Source organism: Coregonus clupeaformis, chromosome 33 (genome assembly GCF_020615455.1).
Source record: "Coregonus clupeaformis isolate EN_2021a chromosome 33, ASM2061545v1, whole genome shotgun sequence".
Lineage (NCBI taxonomy): Eukaryota > Metazoa > Chordata > Actinopteri > Salmoniformes > Salmonidae > Coregonus > Coregonus clupeaformis.
In genome coordinates this window covers 14,942,001-14,956,523 of record NC_059224.1, presented here as the reverse complement: position 1 = coordinate 14,956,523, position 14,523 = coordinate 14,942,001, and the positions used below count along the sequence as shown (strand labels likewise).

Below are 14,523 nucleotides of genomic sequence, written 5' to 3'. Positions count from 1 at the left end.
TCGAATTGCTGCAAAGAAACCACTACTAAAGGACGCCAATAATAAGAAGAGACCTGCTTGGGCCAAGAAACACGAGCAATGGGCATTAGACCGGTGGAAATGTGTCATTTGGTCTGGAGTCCAAATTTGAGATTTTTGGTTCCAACCGCTGTGTCTTTGTGAGACGCGGTGTGGGTGAACGGATGATCTCCGCATGTGTAGTTCCCACCGTAAAGCATGGAGGAGGTGGTGTTATGGTGTGGGGGTGCTTTGCTGGTGACACGGTCTGTGATTTATTTAGAATTCAAGGCACACTTAACCAGCATGGCTACCACAGCATTCTGCAGCGATACGCCATCCCATCTGGTTTGGGCTTAGTGGGACTATCATTTGTTTTTCAACAGGACAATGACACAACACACCTCCAGGCTGTGTAAGGGCTATTTTACCAAGATGGAGTGCTGCATCAGATGACCTAGCCTCCACAATCCCCCGACCTCAACCCAATTGAGATGGTTTGGGATGAGTCGGATGGCAGAGTGAAGGAAAAGCAGCCAACAAGTGCTAAGCATATGTGGGAACTCCTTCAAGACTGTTGGAAAAGCATTCCAGGTGAAGCTGGTTGAGAGAATGCCAAAAGTGTGCAAAGCTCACATCACGGCAAAGGGTGGCTATTTGAAGAATCTCAAATATATATTTGTTTAACACTTTTTTGGTTACTACATGATTCCATACGTGTTATTTCATAGTTTTGATGTCTTCACTATTATTCTTCAATGTAGAAAATAGTCAAAATAAAGAAAAACCCTTGAATGAGTAGGTGTGTCCAAACTTTTGACTGGTACTGTATGTATGTATGTATGTATGTATGTATGTATGTATGTATGTATGTATATATATATATATATATATATATATATATATATATATATATATATATACATACATACACACTGTATATACCTTTCCGTGATTATCTCTTTACTCAACCTCAACTTAGAATGTAGCCATGCGAAACATGGAGGGATGGAAACAAGACATTACAGATTTTATTGCTTTAGGGATCAGTATGTAATCTTGCCCTTTATTTTAGCCAGAGCTGTCAAGAAGGCCAAACACACATACAAACCTAAAATCCAACCTCAACAGACACACAGGCTCTCAGGCTTCCTTCCATGCATACACAAGGACACATACACACGGACACACACAGCCCCTGATCAGGAATGCTTTCTTTTAAGGGTTAAGATAAGCCTGAGGATAGTACACAGCTTGGTGTACTCTTGTGAAGAAGGACAACATATAATTTCCTGGATAAGACATTTTGTGAGATCAGTATATATATATATACATACTGATCTCACAAAATGTCTTATCCAAAATGTAAAGCAAAAATTTGCTTGCTAAAATAGAATATGCAGAAGGCTGCAGACAGAAGGCCATCCACAGTGTTCAGGAGGATCTGGAGACGAGGCAAACATCCTTCTGATCATAATGGGTAAGTAACACGTTAGGAATGATCAAATTGCTGCATAAACTAGATACAACCTCCAACAGATGCTTTTTATCAAAGGCCATTTCTTTCATGATTTGTCTGAGCAGTACACATCGAATGCATACCATCAAAAACACCTTGTCCTTCCTTGAGTTCACCCTGCCCACGCTAATGTGTTGGCCATCTTTACGGTTTCCAACTCAAGCTCTAACAGGGTCTCGGAGTCCTCCAATACCTTTCAACAGACAGTCACAACAGACGTTTCAATGACAAACAGTGGTGTTGGCGGTGCATAGGTACAGTGCAGAGCTTAACCCTTCTGTATCAAGTAGATCTCTTCCCTAATGCCTTTCCATTTAGCCTCTCACTTCCAGTACTGAAAAAACAGCAGAGATACTGTGTACTGGGATATATGTCCAGTTAGCCTCCATGCTCCATGTTTGTACTTGGTCCAAGCATAAAGACGTGACACAGACAACCAGACACATTCAGGACAACATGGAAACAGACAACCAAAAGGTCACTGCTATACAGGACTTCAGGTCTCATCTGGGAGGATGTTAAGAGATTGCTCACTCTTTAAAGCACACATTTTCCTTTAAAGAGAAAGAGTTGGAGAGAGCTGCATATGGTTCATAAAAGAGGGGTCAGAGCATTTGGCGTACAGGAGAACAACAATCGATGAGTAAGCCACAATTTATACTGTGGCGTGAAACAAAATTGAGTTTTAGAACATAAACCACTGGTGCTCTTTTCAAGTACGGCTATTATTGGCTGTATTTGATGGTACTAAATATAGGATCTATATCATACACCTGTACAATGACTCTAATTGCTCTTGCTGAGAGAACCTTTTCATATGAATTGTCCTTTATAAGAAAAGAAAAAGGGCCCTCTATAATATGTGTAAGCACATCGTCAGTAGACTTAAAAATATATATCATGCAGCAAGTCTAAGCCGTTTGATAAATGTAAGCTCCCAATATTAACACTTTAAGATTTTTTTAACAGGCACAATAGTGTTACCCTGGATAGGAATGTAAAAAATAAAAAAATCTCCCTAATGCCATAGCAATGGAGTACAACACTGCCATAGCAACAGAAAAATCACAATATCATTCATTATGATCTAAAGACGCTAACATGGATACTTAAAATCAACTACTTGGAAGTCGTAAAAAATAAGATAACAATCGCAAAAAAAACAACTATTGCTTCATACAGAATCAGTAGTAGTATTGAGAACAATCCTCACACATTCCCATAGAGAATGCAGGGACTGCCAGTCCAGCACAGTAGTAAGGCATCGATCATTTGTGTTGGCAAAACAAAACAGAAACTAAAACGTAACAAAAAAACATATACATCTGTATTTAATTACACCTTTCTATAACTAGAAAACCTTAATATGTGCAAAAATGTAAATCTTACAAATGTGGAATAGGTTGATAGCTAAAAGGAATATAGGAATGCCATCGTCCCCCTCCTGTGTGTCTGCCCAGCGGGGTCAGCAACAGACAGATAGGTGACTGATGTTCCAGGCTGATTGGGTCAGACTTCACGTCGACTGAACAGTCTTCTTTAATTTCTCTATCTCCATCTGAAAGGCAGGCAGGAACACACACAGCATGCGTTTTAACACATTTTCTCATGAGGAGCCAGCATCAGATGTAATTCTGATAACATCGTAGCTAACAGCCTCACAGAGAAATACATATGGGTATCAGCTCTTGAATGAAATAATGTATTATTTCCACTTGCGGTGCAACTTAACCCATCCATACCAAAGCAGGGATTTTTCTGTCATTGTAATCATTGGGTGGGCTGCCTAAGTGTTTTTTTGGGTCGCCTAAGTCCAAACAGCATAATTATTATATATATATATATATATATATATATATATATATATATATATATATTTATTTTTTTAAATGCAATTTTCGGGATGGAAAAAACACTTTCAGTGTAGAAATGATAATGGACCTATATATTTTTTAAATAATCTTTGAGAACTAACAATCACCAAAATAAAAGCTAGACAGTCGGGGAGAATTTAAAATTCTAAAAATAAATTTAGCAGTACTGATTTAGTTATTATGTTTGAGCAGAAAAACACACCATTAGCCATGGCAAAATGCATAGAATTGCAGGAAACTAGTTTTAAAACTGCAACATTTTCTCTTAGCTCCATGGCAGAATATGTATAATCGTAGGAAATTAGCTTTAAAACTAACATTTTCTCTCAGCTGCATGGCAAAATTTGTAGAATTGCAGGAAATCCGCTTTAAAACGGCAAACACTTCTCTCGGCTCCATGGAGAAATTTGAATAATTGCAGGAAATTGGCTTAAAAATGCTAAAATGTCTCCACACCACCAAGTGTTGTGCGCCGACGAGCCAATCAGGCTCATTGCCACAAACCTCTACCACGCCCACCACCTAAGCCCCTTTTTGATTCAGAAAAGACCCTGCCATAGAATTGACAATATTAGTGGAAACGGCTGCACAGCTAGAGCTATGAGCAATGACAGGAACAATCATGAGTCACCACTAGGGTTGCAAAGCGAGGGTATATTACTGAAACTTTCGAATTTTACCAGTAAACTACCAGAATTTTGGTAACTTAAGGAATATATGGAATTTGATCACATGACATCTAGAGGCCTTTTGGGGTACTTCAGATTATCACAGGTGTCTTTAATCATCTCTGCCCCTCTGTGTGGCCTTATCACATGTAAAATATATAAACAAATCAAATAAGATGATTAAAAAAAAAAATTTGAATGACAAAGCCGTAAAACATTATCCTAAACATATTTTTATTTTTTTATTTTTTTAGTCATTTAGCAGACGCTCTTATCCAGAGCGACTTACAGGAGCAATTAGGGTTAAGTGCCTTGCTCAAGGGCACATCAACAGATTTTTCACCTAGTCGGCTCGGAGATTAGAACCAGCGACCTTTCGGTAACATAAACTATAAACTTAATGAATACCTTTGGTCTTTATTTTTATTCTTTAAATCACATGTATTTATTTTACTATGTCAATATGTTTTTGTTGTAAATGTTTTGGGGACAAACTGGTGGCAGTTGTGAAAAAAAACAATAGTTGGAAGAGTTGCAGAGTTAATTGAAAATAATGCCATTGTTTTCTCTTGAAAATGGTCTATCCACTAGAAACTCATGGACAATTTGGACACAGATATTTAAAAAATGTAATACTATATGAATACATTTAAAAGTTATTCAAGTATAAATTACCAAAGTTACCATAGACTACACAATAATTACCAAAATGACAGGAGATTCCGGTAACTTTGGTAAATTACCAGTAGCTTTGTAACCCTAGTCACCACAATCAGTGTAAATCATTACTGTGAGACTGTGGCACATTGTATACACTTACACCCACAGCATGCCTTCTCCTAAAACACACTGTCATTTCATGCTCACCCTCATTTGAATACTAATAGGCAGGTTGACTGAAGACGACAGAAATTTTCCACAATATGAAAAGCTCTCACTCAGACTCAGTAAATGGAATACAAAGATATGAGAGAGAGAGCGAAAGAGCGAAAAATACAGAAAAAGGGAAAGAGGGAGAACAGGAAAGAGATTGAACAAAATCGATAAGACAAATATTAAGGAAGAAAGCTATAAAAAAGTGTGTCTTGTATTATGGATTATTTCTGAATGAATGCAGACAGATGCTACAGTTCCCAGTCTTAAATAAGACCTCTGCAGTGCTTCTGTAAATCGACACGTGGATGCAGCAAAAGGGGGTTGAGGTGGGGAGGGCAGAGATAATCTTTAGCGGGGTGGATGTGTGTATGCTTGGGGCCCAGAAGGGGGTCTAGAAAAGCCTGCCTCCCCTCACTGCTCCTGGGGAGAAGGATGGACAAGGTTGGGGTAGGCTGGGTCCGACGCCCTGGGTAGTGCTGAGTAGGGCCATAAAGGATCCCGCAGCGTGTGCTCGGCGTGGGTGTGTCCAATACTAATGTGTGTTCGTATCTCTCACCCTCTGACTGGACCCATCAGGCTTACACACTCTGACAAGCTCTGATGTAAAGATGGACATGGTGATGAATTTACCTGCAGGGCCACTCGTTTCAACCTCTCCTCGTCCAGCTCGCTTCTCAGCTCTGCCATCTCTCTCCTGCAAAGCAAAGCCAAGACGTTCACAAGGCTCCTCAGTGCTCGACTGGCTAGCATCTGATCAACAATAAGATCACATCACCATTGCTCTGTCTGAACAGGCTTCACTCACAAGTTCTAACAGTGTATCGTCTATTTACCTCCCCAAAAACAAGCCATAGGGCACTATATAAAGTCTGAAAAAGGTCCACAAAGAAAAACTGTTGACTGATATTTCTAGCTAGCTTTGATAATGATGAAGCTAAAGGATCTTAACAAGGCAACATTTGTTTGGACAACTAAACAGAGAGAACATTACATTTAAAGGGATAGTCCGACATTCTTTTTTCTACTTACCCTGAGTCAGATGAACTCATGGATACCATTTTTATGTCTCTGTGTGCAGTTTGAAGGAAGTTAAGGTAGTTTCTAGAGTCATTGCTAACTACCATGCTGGTCGTTCCTGTAGACTTCCAGTCACTGTGCTAACGCTATGCTCCAGAAGCTACCTTCAAACTATATGCAGAGACATAAAAATGGAATTCATGAGTACTGACTCTGGGTAAGTAGAAAAAAGGGCTTGATTGGAAAAATGACGCACTTTCCCTTTAAAGTCAGAGTTTGAGAGTAGCACATAGAAACTGAACTACAACATCTAAGGAAAGTGGTAGTTAGTTACATTTGCTGGGTCTTGAGGAGCTCCACAGACAGCAGCAGTTCTTTCATCTGGGATTGGAGGTCTTCCAGCTCAGACCTCCGCTCCTCTGGCTCTGCCATGGGCTTGGGCTCTGTGCTGGGGCCTGGGCTGCGGCTTCGGCTGGGGACTGGGCTGGAGCTAGGGCTGGGGCTTCTGTGGCCAGGTGCAGATGCCAGGTAGGCTTTGGGCCCCTCCGACAGGGATAGGCTGGGCTTGAGGACAGGAGACTGGGAGTGTGAGTTGTACATGGAAGGCTGTGGACACGAGACACATACTGTTAGCTGGACAGGGGAATCCTAAATATTCTTAGACAATTATGTGCTTCCAACTTTGTGGCAACAGTTTGGGGAAGGCCGTTTCCTGTTTCAGCATGACAATGCCCCCGTGCACAAAGTGAGGTCCATACAGAAATGGTTTGTTGAGATCGGTGTGGAAGAACTTGACTGGCCTGCACAGAGCCCTGACCTCAACCCCATCAAACACCATTGGGATGAATTGGAACACCGACGGCGAGCCAGGCATAATCAACCAACATCAGTGCCCGACCTCACTAATGTTCTTGTGGCTAAATGGAAGCAAGTCCCTGCAGCAATGTTCCAATATCTAGTGGAAAGCCTTCCCAGAAGAGTGGAGGCTGTTATAGCAGCAAAGGGTGGACCAACTCCTTATTAATGCCCATGATTTTGGAACGAGATGTTACTTTTGGTCATGTAGTGTAGATATGTACATGAAGGCAGGGTAAAGTGACTAGGCATCAGGATAGAAAATAATGTGAGTAAAATAAAGAACAGAGCAGCAGCAGCAAATGATGAGAGTAAAAGTGTGTGAGTGTTTTGTGTTGCGTCAGTATGCGTAGTGTATGTGAATGTATGTGGGTTTTGTGTGGGAGTGTCAATGTAGTGTGTGAGTGAGTATATGGTGTGTATATAGTCTAGTGCAGTGGTCACCAAGGCATTCCACCAAGGCATTCCTAGTCGATCACAAAACATTTCAGTAAAAAAACGATAAAGCATTGCGTTCCTGTTTAAAAATAAATAATTTAGTGCTGTTGACGGTAGATGCACTTGATTCAGCAAAGTGTTCCCATTTTGAACCATTTCATGTGTCTGAAAGTAGAACTCTGCCTACCCGGCAGGCCTAGAGAGCAAATCAAGTGCACCTACCGGCCAACCGCTGGCCAATCAGATAGCTCAGATCACCGTGTCTGCAGTTTCCTTGAACCATAGATGTAAAAAGAAGCCTCTTGCGCACAGCAAAGTTAATACTGTGAGATTAAAACGTTTAAAACCATGACTAGAGACTCAACGAATACAACAAAGCGCTGCAGTTTTTATGAGTAAGTTAATGTTGAAGTTGTTATTCAGCACTGTCAACACTTTGTTCAACACGTTTATATTTTATAAGCCTTAAAATGTGCGTTCTCCCTACTTCCACTCACGCTACACCCAGCACTGCAGCTGCAATGAATGAGTATAGCAGTGTTTCGATAAGCTTGCATTGTTATTATTAGCGGCTTGTCTCTTTTTTTATATACAGTAATATTAAAAACTTTATCTGGACATCGGATTAACAACATGAATTGGTGCATGAGGCAGAAAAAATGGTCTGTGACTTGAGTTTCGCCATCAGCTGGAAGACTGTGTCCCCTTTCCTCACCGCTGCCCTCTCCCTCCCCTCAGACTGACCATCAGATGCAGGCCAATACAAGTAATACAACAAATTATCTATTACCAGTATGACCATATACCAATTTAAATTTATTTATTTATTTCTAAATGGTCTGAGATGAACAACATTGGCAGGGCAATTCAAGTATAGCCAATATGCAGTGATAATGTATTGGGCATATAGCCTACTACAACATCAAATTGCTACATAACTGTTTTTAATAGGTCCAGGATGAACAGGCTTTGGTTTTTTAAGTCATGTTTAAAAAAAATCTGAGTGGTAGATCTCGGCATGCATTTTGACTCAAAGTGATCGTGATTTAGAAAAGGTTAGTGACCACTGGTCTAGTGAGTGTGTGTAGGGTCAGTGCAAGATAGAGTCAGTGCAGATAGTTTGGGCACCATTAATTGACTATTTAGCAGTCTGGCCATTTAGCAGTCTTATGGCTTGGGGGTAGAAAGCTGTCTCGGAGCTTGTTGGTCCGAGAGCCGATGCTCAGGTACCGTTTGCCGGATGGTAGCAGAATGAACAATCTATGGCTTGGATGGCTGGTGTCTTTGGCAACTTTTCAGGCCTTCCTCTGACACCGCCTTATATAGAGGTCATGGATGGCAGGGAGCTCGGCCCCAGTGATGTACTGAGCTGTCTGCACCACCCTCTGTAGCGCTTTGCGGTCAAGATAGGTGCATTTGGCATACCAAGCGGTGATGCAGCCAGTCAAGATGCTGTCGATGGTGCAGTTGTAGAACATTTTGAGGATCTGAGGGCCTACGCCAAATCTTTTCAGCATCCTGAGGGGGAAGAGGCGATGCCATGCCCTCGTCACGACTATACGGGTGTGTGTGGACCATGTTAAGTCCTTAGTGATGTGGACGCCACAACACGTTTGTGTGAACGCCAGAGGCTTGCGACTGTGCTGTACTGGAGGGATCACGGTTCATCAAGATAAGAGGGCTTTCATACAGCGAAGGGAGGGATGACAGGAGGAAAACATTAACGACAGACGTATTAGTGAGGGATTACTCAGAGGCACTGAGAGAGGTCTCCAAGAGGTCTCTATGACTTAACTGAAGAACACAAGATGGTTGCAGGCCTTTTTTCATGGGATATATTAGTTCATTTCTATAGTCCATTTCTGAGCTGAGACATATGTTTTGTTGTTCTTTTTTTGGGGTGTTGAATTCCCTGCTGAGGGAAAATATTGGCTGAGGTGACTAACTTGCAGCAATAGGATCCATTTTGGATGAATCACAAGTGTCTGAACAGAGATCGATCTAATGTACATTTGGGACATTGATCCATACATACAAAATAGTTGTTCTGGAATGTTTCTTGGTGTATCAAACATACAAGTTCAATACAGGTCGGACACTGACCAATACAATCAGACACATTAATGTCATCGTTACCTTTCTCGTGTCTATCAACTTTGGTTTGGGGGCTTCCTCCTCATCCAACTTTAAGGTTTTCTCCACGCTGATGTCCTTGTTTGGCTGAGAAGACATAAAAAAAAATCACAACAGGTCTGCTCAGTTTCTGACACACCTTGGCAGACACTGAGACACTCTGGGTTGTCATGTCCATCTGTTTCTAATGGAAGGCTTTCACATTACTCTTCAGGGAACTCAGTCAATCAAAGACAATCGGAACGACCAGACAGCTCTCCTCTCAGCCCTTCATGTAACTCAAATGTCTTTTCAATTGGACCTGTAGTACCCTGTTCCCATCTCACCCCAACTCCCCCGACCCATCATGAGGTGCAGATAAGGTGAGGTCTCTGTATATGGAATGTGGTGATATACATTTACTGTACAGAGAGGGCCTGCATGTGGAAATTCTGAGAGGAATTTGATGTATCAATGTAATGTATGGAGCAAGATGAACACGTGTGGTGTGTAAGTGTGGGTGTGCTGAGTTGTGTGTCCTCAGTAGCGTGTTGGTATTTCACGGTGTGTGTGTACTCACCGAGTGGCCTCCTCCAAACTGAGCGGGCAGCCTCCTGCCAGGCATCTTTGGCCTGTTAGCGGTGGGGTGAGACAGCTTCTCAGAGATAGACGACAGATCAAAGCTCATCAGTTCTTCACAGAGAAAGAGAAGAGAACAAAGAGAGAAAATAATTTTGGGATAAACCATTTTTGAAAGGAAAACGATTTTACGCATATTGTAATTAATTATATAGGTAATATTTCATAGAAATATGGAAACACTGGACAGTTACTTTAAGACGGCCTTGAGAATTGTATACATTGAAACATTGCCACACAGTATGACACCCTCTTCAATCACTATAACACAAAGAAAAACAAAGCCATCACTACAATCTAAGTAAGTACTATATAGCCCTATTTAAAGACTATAGACAGGATCTTAATTAAGTAACGTTGCAGAACTCCCAGAGGAGTGAAGATGGAGGTAAAGGAGAATGAGGAGTGTGTTTCCGTGTTTGTCTTCATGTCCTGAGCCCATGGGGCTGATGACCTCTGGAAGTGAGGAGCCATCATGGTTTTAGCAGCTATTTTGTCGCTTTTAGCGGTATGGCTCACAGACACGACTCCCTAGTTAACTTCTATCCTCCACACCGTCATTATTAGGCAGTGGGCCATAGCAAGCTATCTGCTTTAGTTTTCTGGATGATCGATCTCTGTCGAGGGAGGAGCTAGTTTTTACGTAGTGTATATTTACATATTCTGAAAACATTTCAGTTTGTTGGCAATGCCAAGTTGAGCAATTTTCTTTAAAATACTTTTATGTTCGCTAGCTGGACAGGCAAATGCCGCTGAGTACTAAACTGTAAACCAATCAAAACTTTGTACTGCAAGGTATGCTATACACTCAGTGACCCATTTATTAGGTACACCACCCTGTTCATGAAAATGGTTAGCCCCTACAGACAGTGAGTCACGTGGCCATGGCTTGCTATATGAAGCAGGCAGACAGGCATCCAGTTGCTGTTCGATTGAACATTAGAATAGGCAAAACAAGTGACCTAAGCGACGTTGAGCGTAGTATGATCCTAGATGCCAGGCGCGCCGGTTTCGAGTATCTCAGAAACGGCCAGGCTCTTGGGCTTTTCACGCACGACAGGGTCTATTGTTTACAGAGAATGGTGCGACAAACAAAAAACATCCAGTCAGCGGCAGTCCTGCAGGCGAAAACAGCTTGTTGATGAGCGGTCGAAGGAGAATGGCAAGAATCTGGCCACAAACAGGCAAATAGCGGTGTGCAGAACAGCATCTCGGAAAGCACAACTCGTCGGTCCTTGTCACGGGTGGGCTATTGCAGCAGACAACCACACCGGGTTCCACTCCTATCAGCTAAAAACAAGAAGAAGCGGCTCCACTAGGCACACGATCACCAACACTGGACAATTGAGGAGTGGAAAAACGTCGCCTGATCCAACAAATACCAGTTCCTGTTGCATCATGCTGATGACAGAGTCAGGATTTAGCGTAAGCAGCATTAGTCCATGGCCCCATCCTGCCTGGTGTCAACTGTACAGGCTGGTGGCGGTGTTGTAATGGTGTGGGGAATGTTTTCCTGGCACATGTTAGGTCTGTTGATACCAATTGAGCAACATTTGAACGCCACACCTTGTAGAATCCATACCACAAAGAATTCAGGCTGTTCTGGAGGCCAACCCGGTACTAGATGGGTGTACCTAATAAACAGGCCACTGAGTATGTGTAGGCTATGCCATATGTATTGGCTAATTTGCATATGTAGCTGTTGTTTTTAAACCTTCATTCTAGCATACATGACACACACACATCTTTCTATCTACATCCATTTATTTATATATTTTTTAATGCAAATTATATAATTGAATGTTTATTTAAGCCTGCAGCTAGTTACTTGAAATGAGACAATCATGCCAAAACATGATAAAACATTTAATTAACTGACAGAGATAGCTAATGAAACACTAGTTTTCTGAGCAGGCACATTGAAGTTTACATTATTAGCTGGCTATTGGCTATGCTAGTTAACTCTAACATAGGCTAGCTTTCAATAAATTGACAAAATGGTCAATAGAGTTACCTCTTCATATGATCAAGACCATTGCATGCTGCATATCTGAAGTGCACTCAAAAACAGATATTTATCTTATTTCAGTTTTTGGGACCTAACATTAGTTCCTCTTAACACACTGACAGCAGATCACGATTTCATTTTAGGCTGTGTTTACACCTTTAGATGGAAGCAGGCCATTGGCTGCCTTCATCACGAGGGGTATGTACGGGAGTTCTGATTGGTTCCAAGTTTAGCAGTTTGCAAATTTGCCTGAGCAGACAGTGTTGAAATATACTTTTTTTCTGAGAAAATGAGCACGAATTGAAGGTGCCAACAAATTTGACAGTAATCATAAGAATATTTCACTGTCATATACAAAAAATAATTATCAGCTCCACCCTTGACATATATCGATCAACTTCTCTGTTTTCGGCGTCGGCCCTCCACCTACATTCTGAGAACTCTCCTCACCTAAACTCCCTCGTCCTCCCTCACCTTTCTGTCTCTCTCCATCCCTTTCTCTCTTCCTAAAAGCTCTTCTCTTAATGTTTTTCCTGTTTGTGATTGTCCTTGGCATGAAACGAGAGGTGATGTAAACAGAAGCAACCTCCCTCCCTTTCCTCTTTCTCTATCCGTCTATCCTCCTTTATCCCTCCATTCTCCCAAACTCCTGGACTCAGGACACAAGCTGAAAAATGATCTTTCCATGGGTTTAGAGGATTAAATCAACACATTAGCAACAACAACTCTAACATTATATATTTTTAGAGTAATTTGGGATTTAACGGGCAAAGCTGTCCATATACCTTAGAGCATTTGATAATGTGTCAAAGTATTTTCATCTGTGATACAGAATCATTGTCAATCTACCGGTACGCTTCAAAGGGCAAATCAATCACATAAAATATGCATAATGTTAGCAAAAGCCTTGAAAAAACATGAACACAATCTCCCAACAAAAGAAAAACATCCTTTAAGAAACGGCCAAGCTCTCAGTATAGTGATGCAGGTCTTTAGATGTTGTACACATGAAATTGTGTAATTCCGAGCGTTAAAAGCAATGTTATATTCCCTTTTGGGTGACTCGAGTGGTTCCATTTTACGTGCAGCCTGCTGCTACAGGTAACTGCCAAGATAAAGGAAACGCCAACATATAGTGTCTTAATAGGGCGTTGGGCCACTACGAGTCACCAGAACTGCTTCAATGCACCTTGGCATAGATTCTACAAGTGTCTGGAACTTCCTGTGTGGAAGCACCCCATGCTTTCAATTAGGGTTGTCACGATAACAGCATTGTGATACTACAATACATGATTTTCCTTGTTAAAAAGGAAAACACAAAGCAGACTAAACTCTTTGGTCCTTTAAAAAACCTACTGTTTGTAAAATATTGTGTGCTATAGCTTGGAAAAGAAACGTGTGATTCTGGGTGACAACATAAGGCTGTTTGTTTCCAACATTAGGACTGTTTTCCTCAGGAAATTCAGTCCACTTCATGTTTTGTTTCTTTGCCACGATACCTCTGAGTATCGCGATACTGGTATCTTGACAACCCTATTTTCAATATACTTTGTATCCCCCATTTACTCAAGTGTTTCCTTTATTTTGGCAGTTACCTGTAAAATGGATGGAGAGGTATCGCACGAGTCGCAACAAAATGGAATATAAGGTGGGGGACAACGTTTGGAATGACAATTTCTACAGACCTGCATCCCTATACTGAGAGCTTTGCAGTTTCTGAAAGGATGTAAAGTGGGGGAAAAAAGTATTTAGTCAGCCACCAATTGTACAAGTTCTCCCACTTAAAAAGATGAGAAAGGCCTGTAATTTTCATCATAGGTACACGTCAACTATGACAGACAAATTGAGAAAAACAAATCCAGAAAATCACATTGTAGGATTTTTAATGAATTTATTTGCAAATTATGGTGGAAAATAAGTATTTGGTCACCTACAAACAAGCAAGATTTCTGGCTCTCACAGACCTGTAACTTCTTCTTTAAGAGGCTCCTCTGTCCTCCACTCGTTACCTGTATTAATAGCACCTATTTGAACTTGTTATCAGTATAAAAGACACCTGTCCACAACCTCAAACAGTCACACTCCAAACTCCACTATGGCCAAGACCAAAGAGCTGTCAAAGGACACCAGAAACAAAATTGTAGCCCTGCACCAGGCTGGGAAGACTGAATCTGCAATAGGTAAGCAGCTTGGTTTGAAGAAATCAACTGTGGGCGCAATTATTAGGAAATGGAAGACATACAAGACCACTGATAATCTCCCTCGATCTGGGGCTCCACGCAAGATCTCACCCCGTGGGGTCAAAATGATCACAAGAACGGTGAGCAAAAATCCCAGAACCACACGGGGGGGACCTAGTGAATGACCTGCAGAGAGCTGGAACCAAAGTAACAAAGCCTACCATCAGTAACACACTACACCGCCAGGGACTCAAATCCTGCAGTGCCAGATGTGTCCCCCTGCTTAAGCCAGTACATGTCCAGGCCCGTCTGAAGTTTGCTAGAGTGCATTTGGATGATC

The 14,523-nt window shown here is 41.5% G+C and overlaps 1 protein-coding gene across 2 annotated transcripts in view; it reads right to left on the bottom strand.

The window, feature by feature from the left end:
- Positions 1-1,012: 1,012 nt before the first annotated feature.
- LOC121548863 (CD2-associated protein) overlaps positions 1,013-14,523 on the bottom strand; it is a 94,360-nt gene continuing 80,849 nt past the window's right edge. For both annotated transcript variants that reach the window (XM_041860484.1, XM_041860485.1), the window contains exons 15-19: positions 9,937-10,049; positions 9,381-9,464; positions 6,286-6,557; positions 5,565-5,628; positions 1,013-3,074 (exon numbers count right to left, since the gene is read on the bottom strand). In XM_041860484.1, the coding sequence (XP_041716418.1) occupies positions 3,033-3,074; positions 5,565-5,628; positions 6,286-6,557; positions 9,381-9,464; positions 9,937-10,049 (575 nt within the window). In that variant the 3' untranslated portion in view covers positions 1,013-3,032. The remainder of the gene's footprint in view (positions 3,075-5,564; positions 5,629-6,285; positions 6,558-9,380; positions 9,465-9,936; positions 10,050-14,523) is intronic.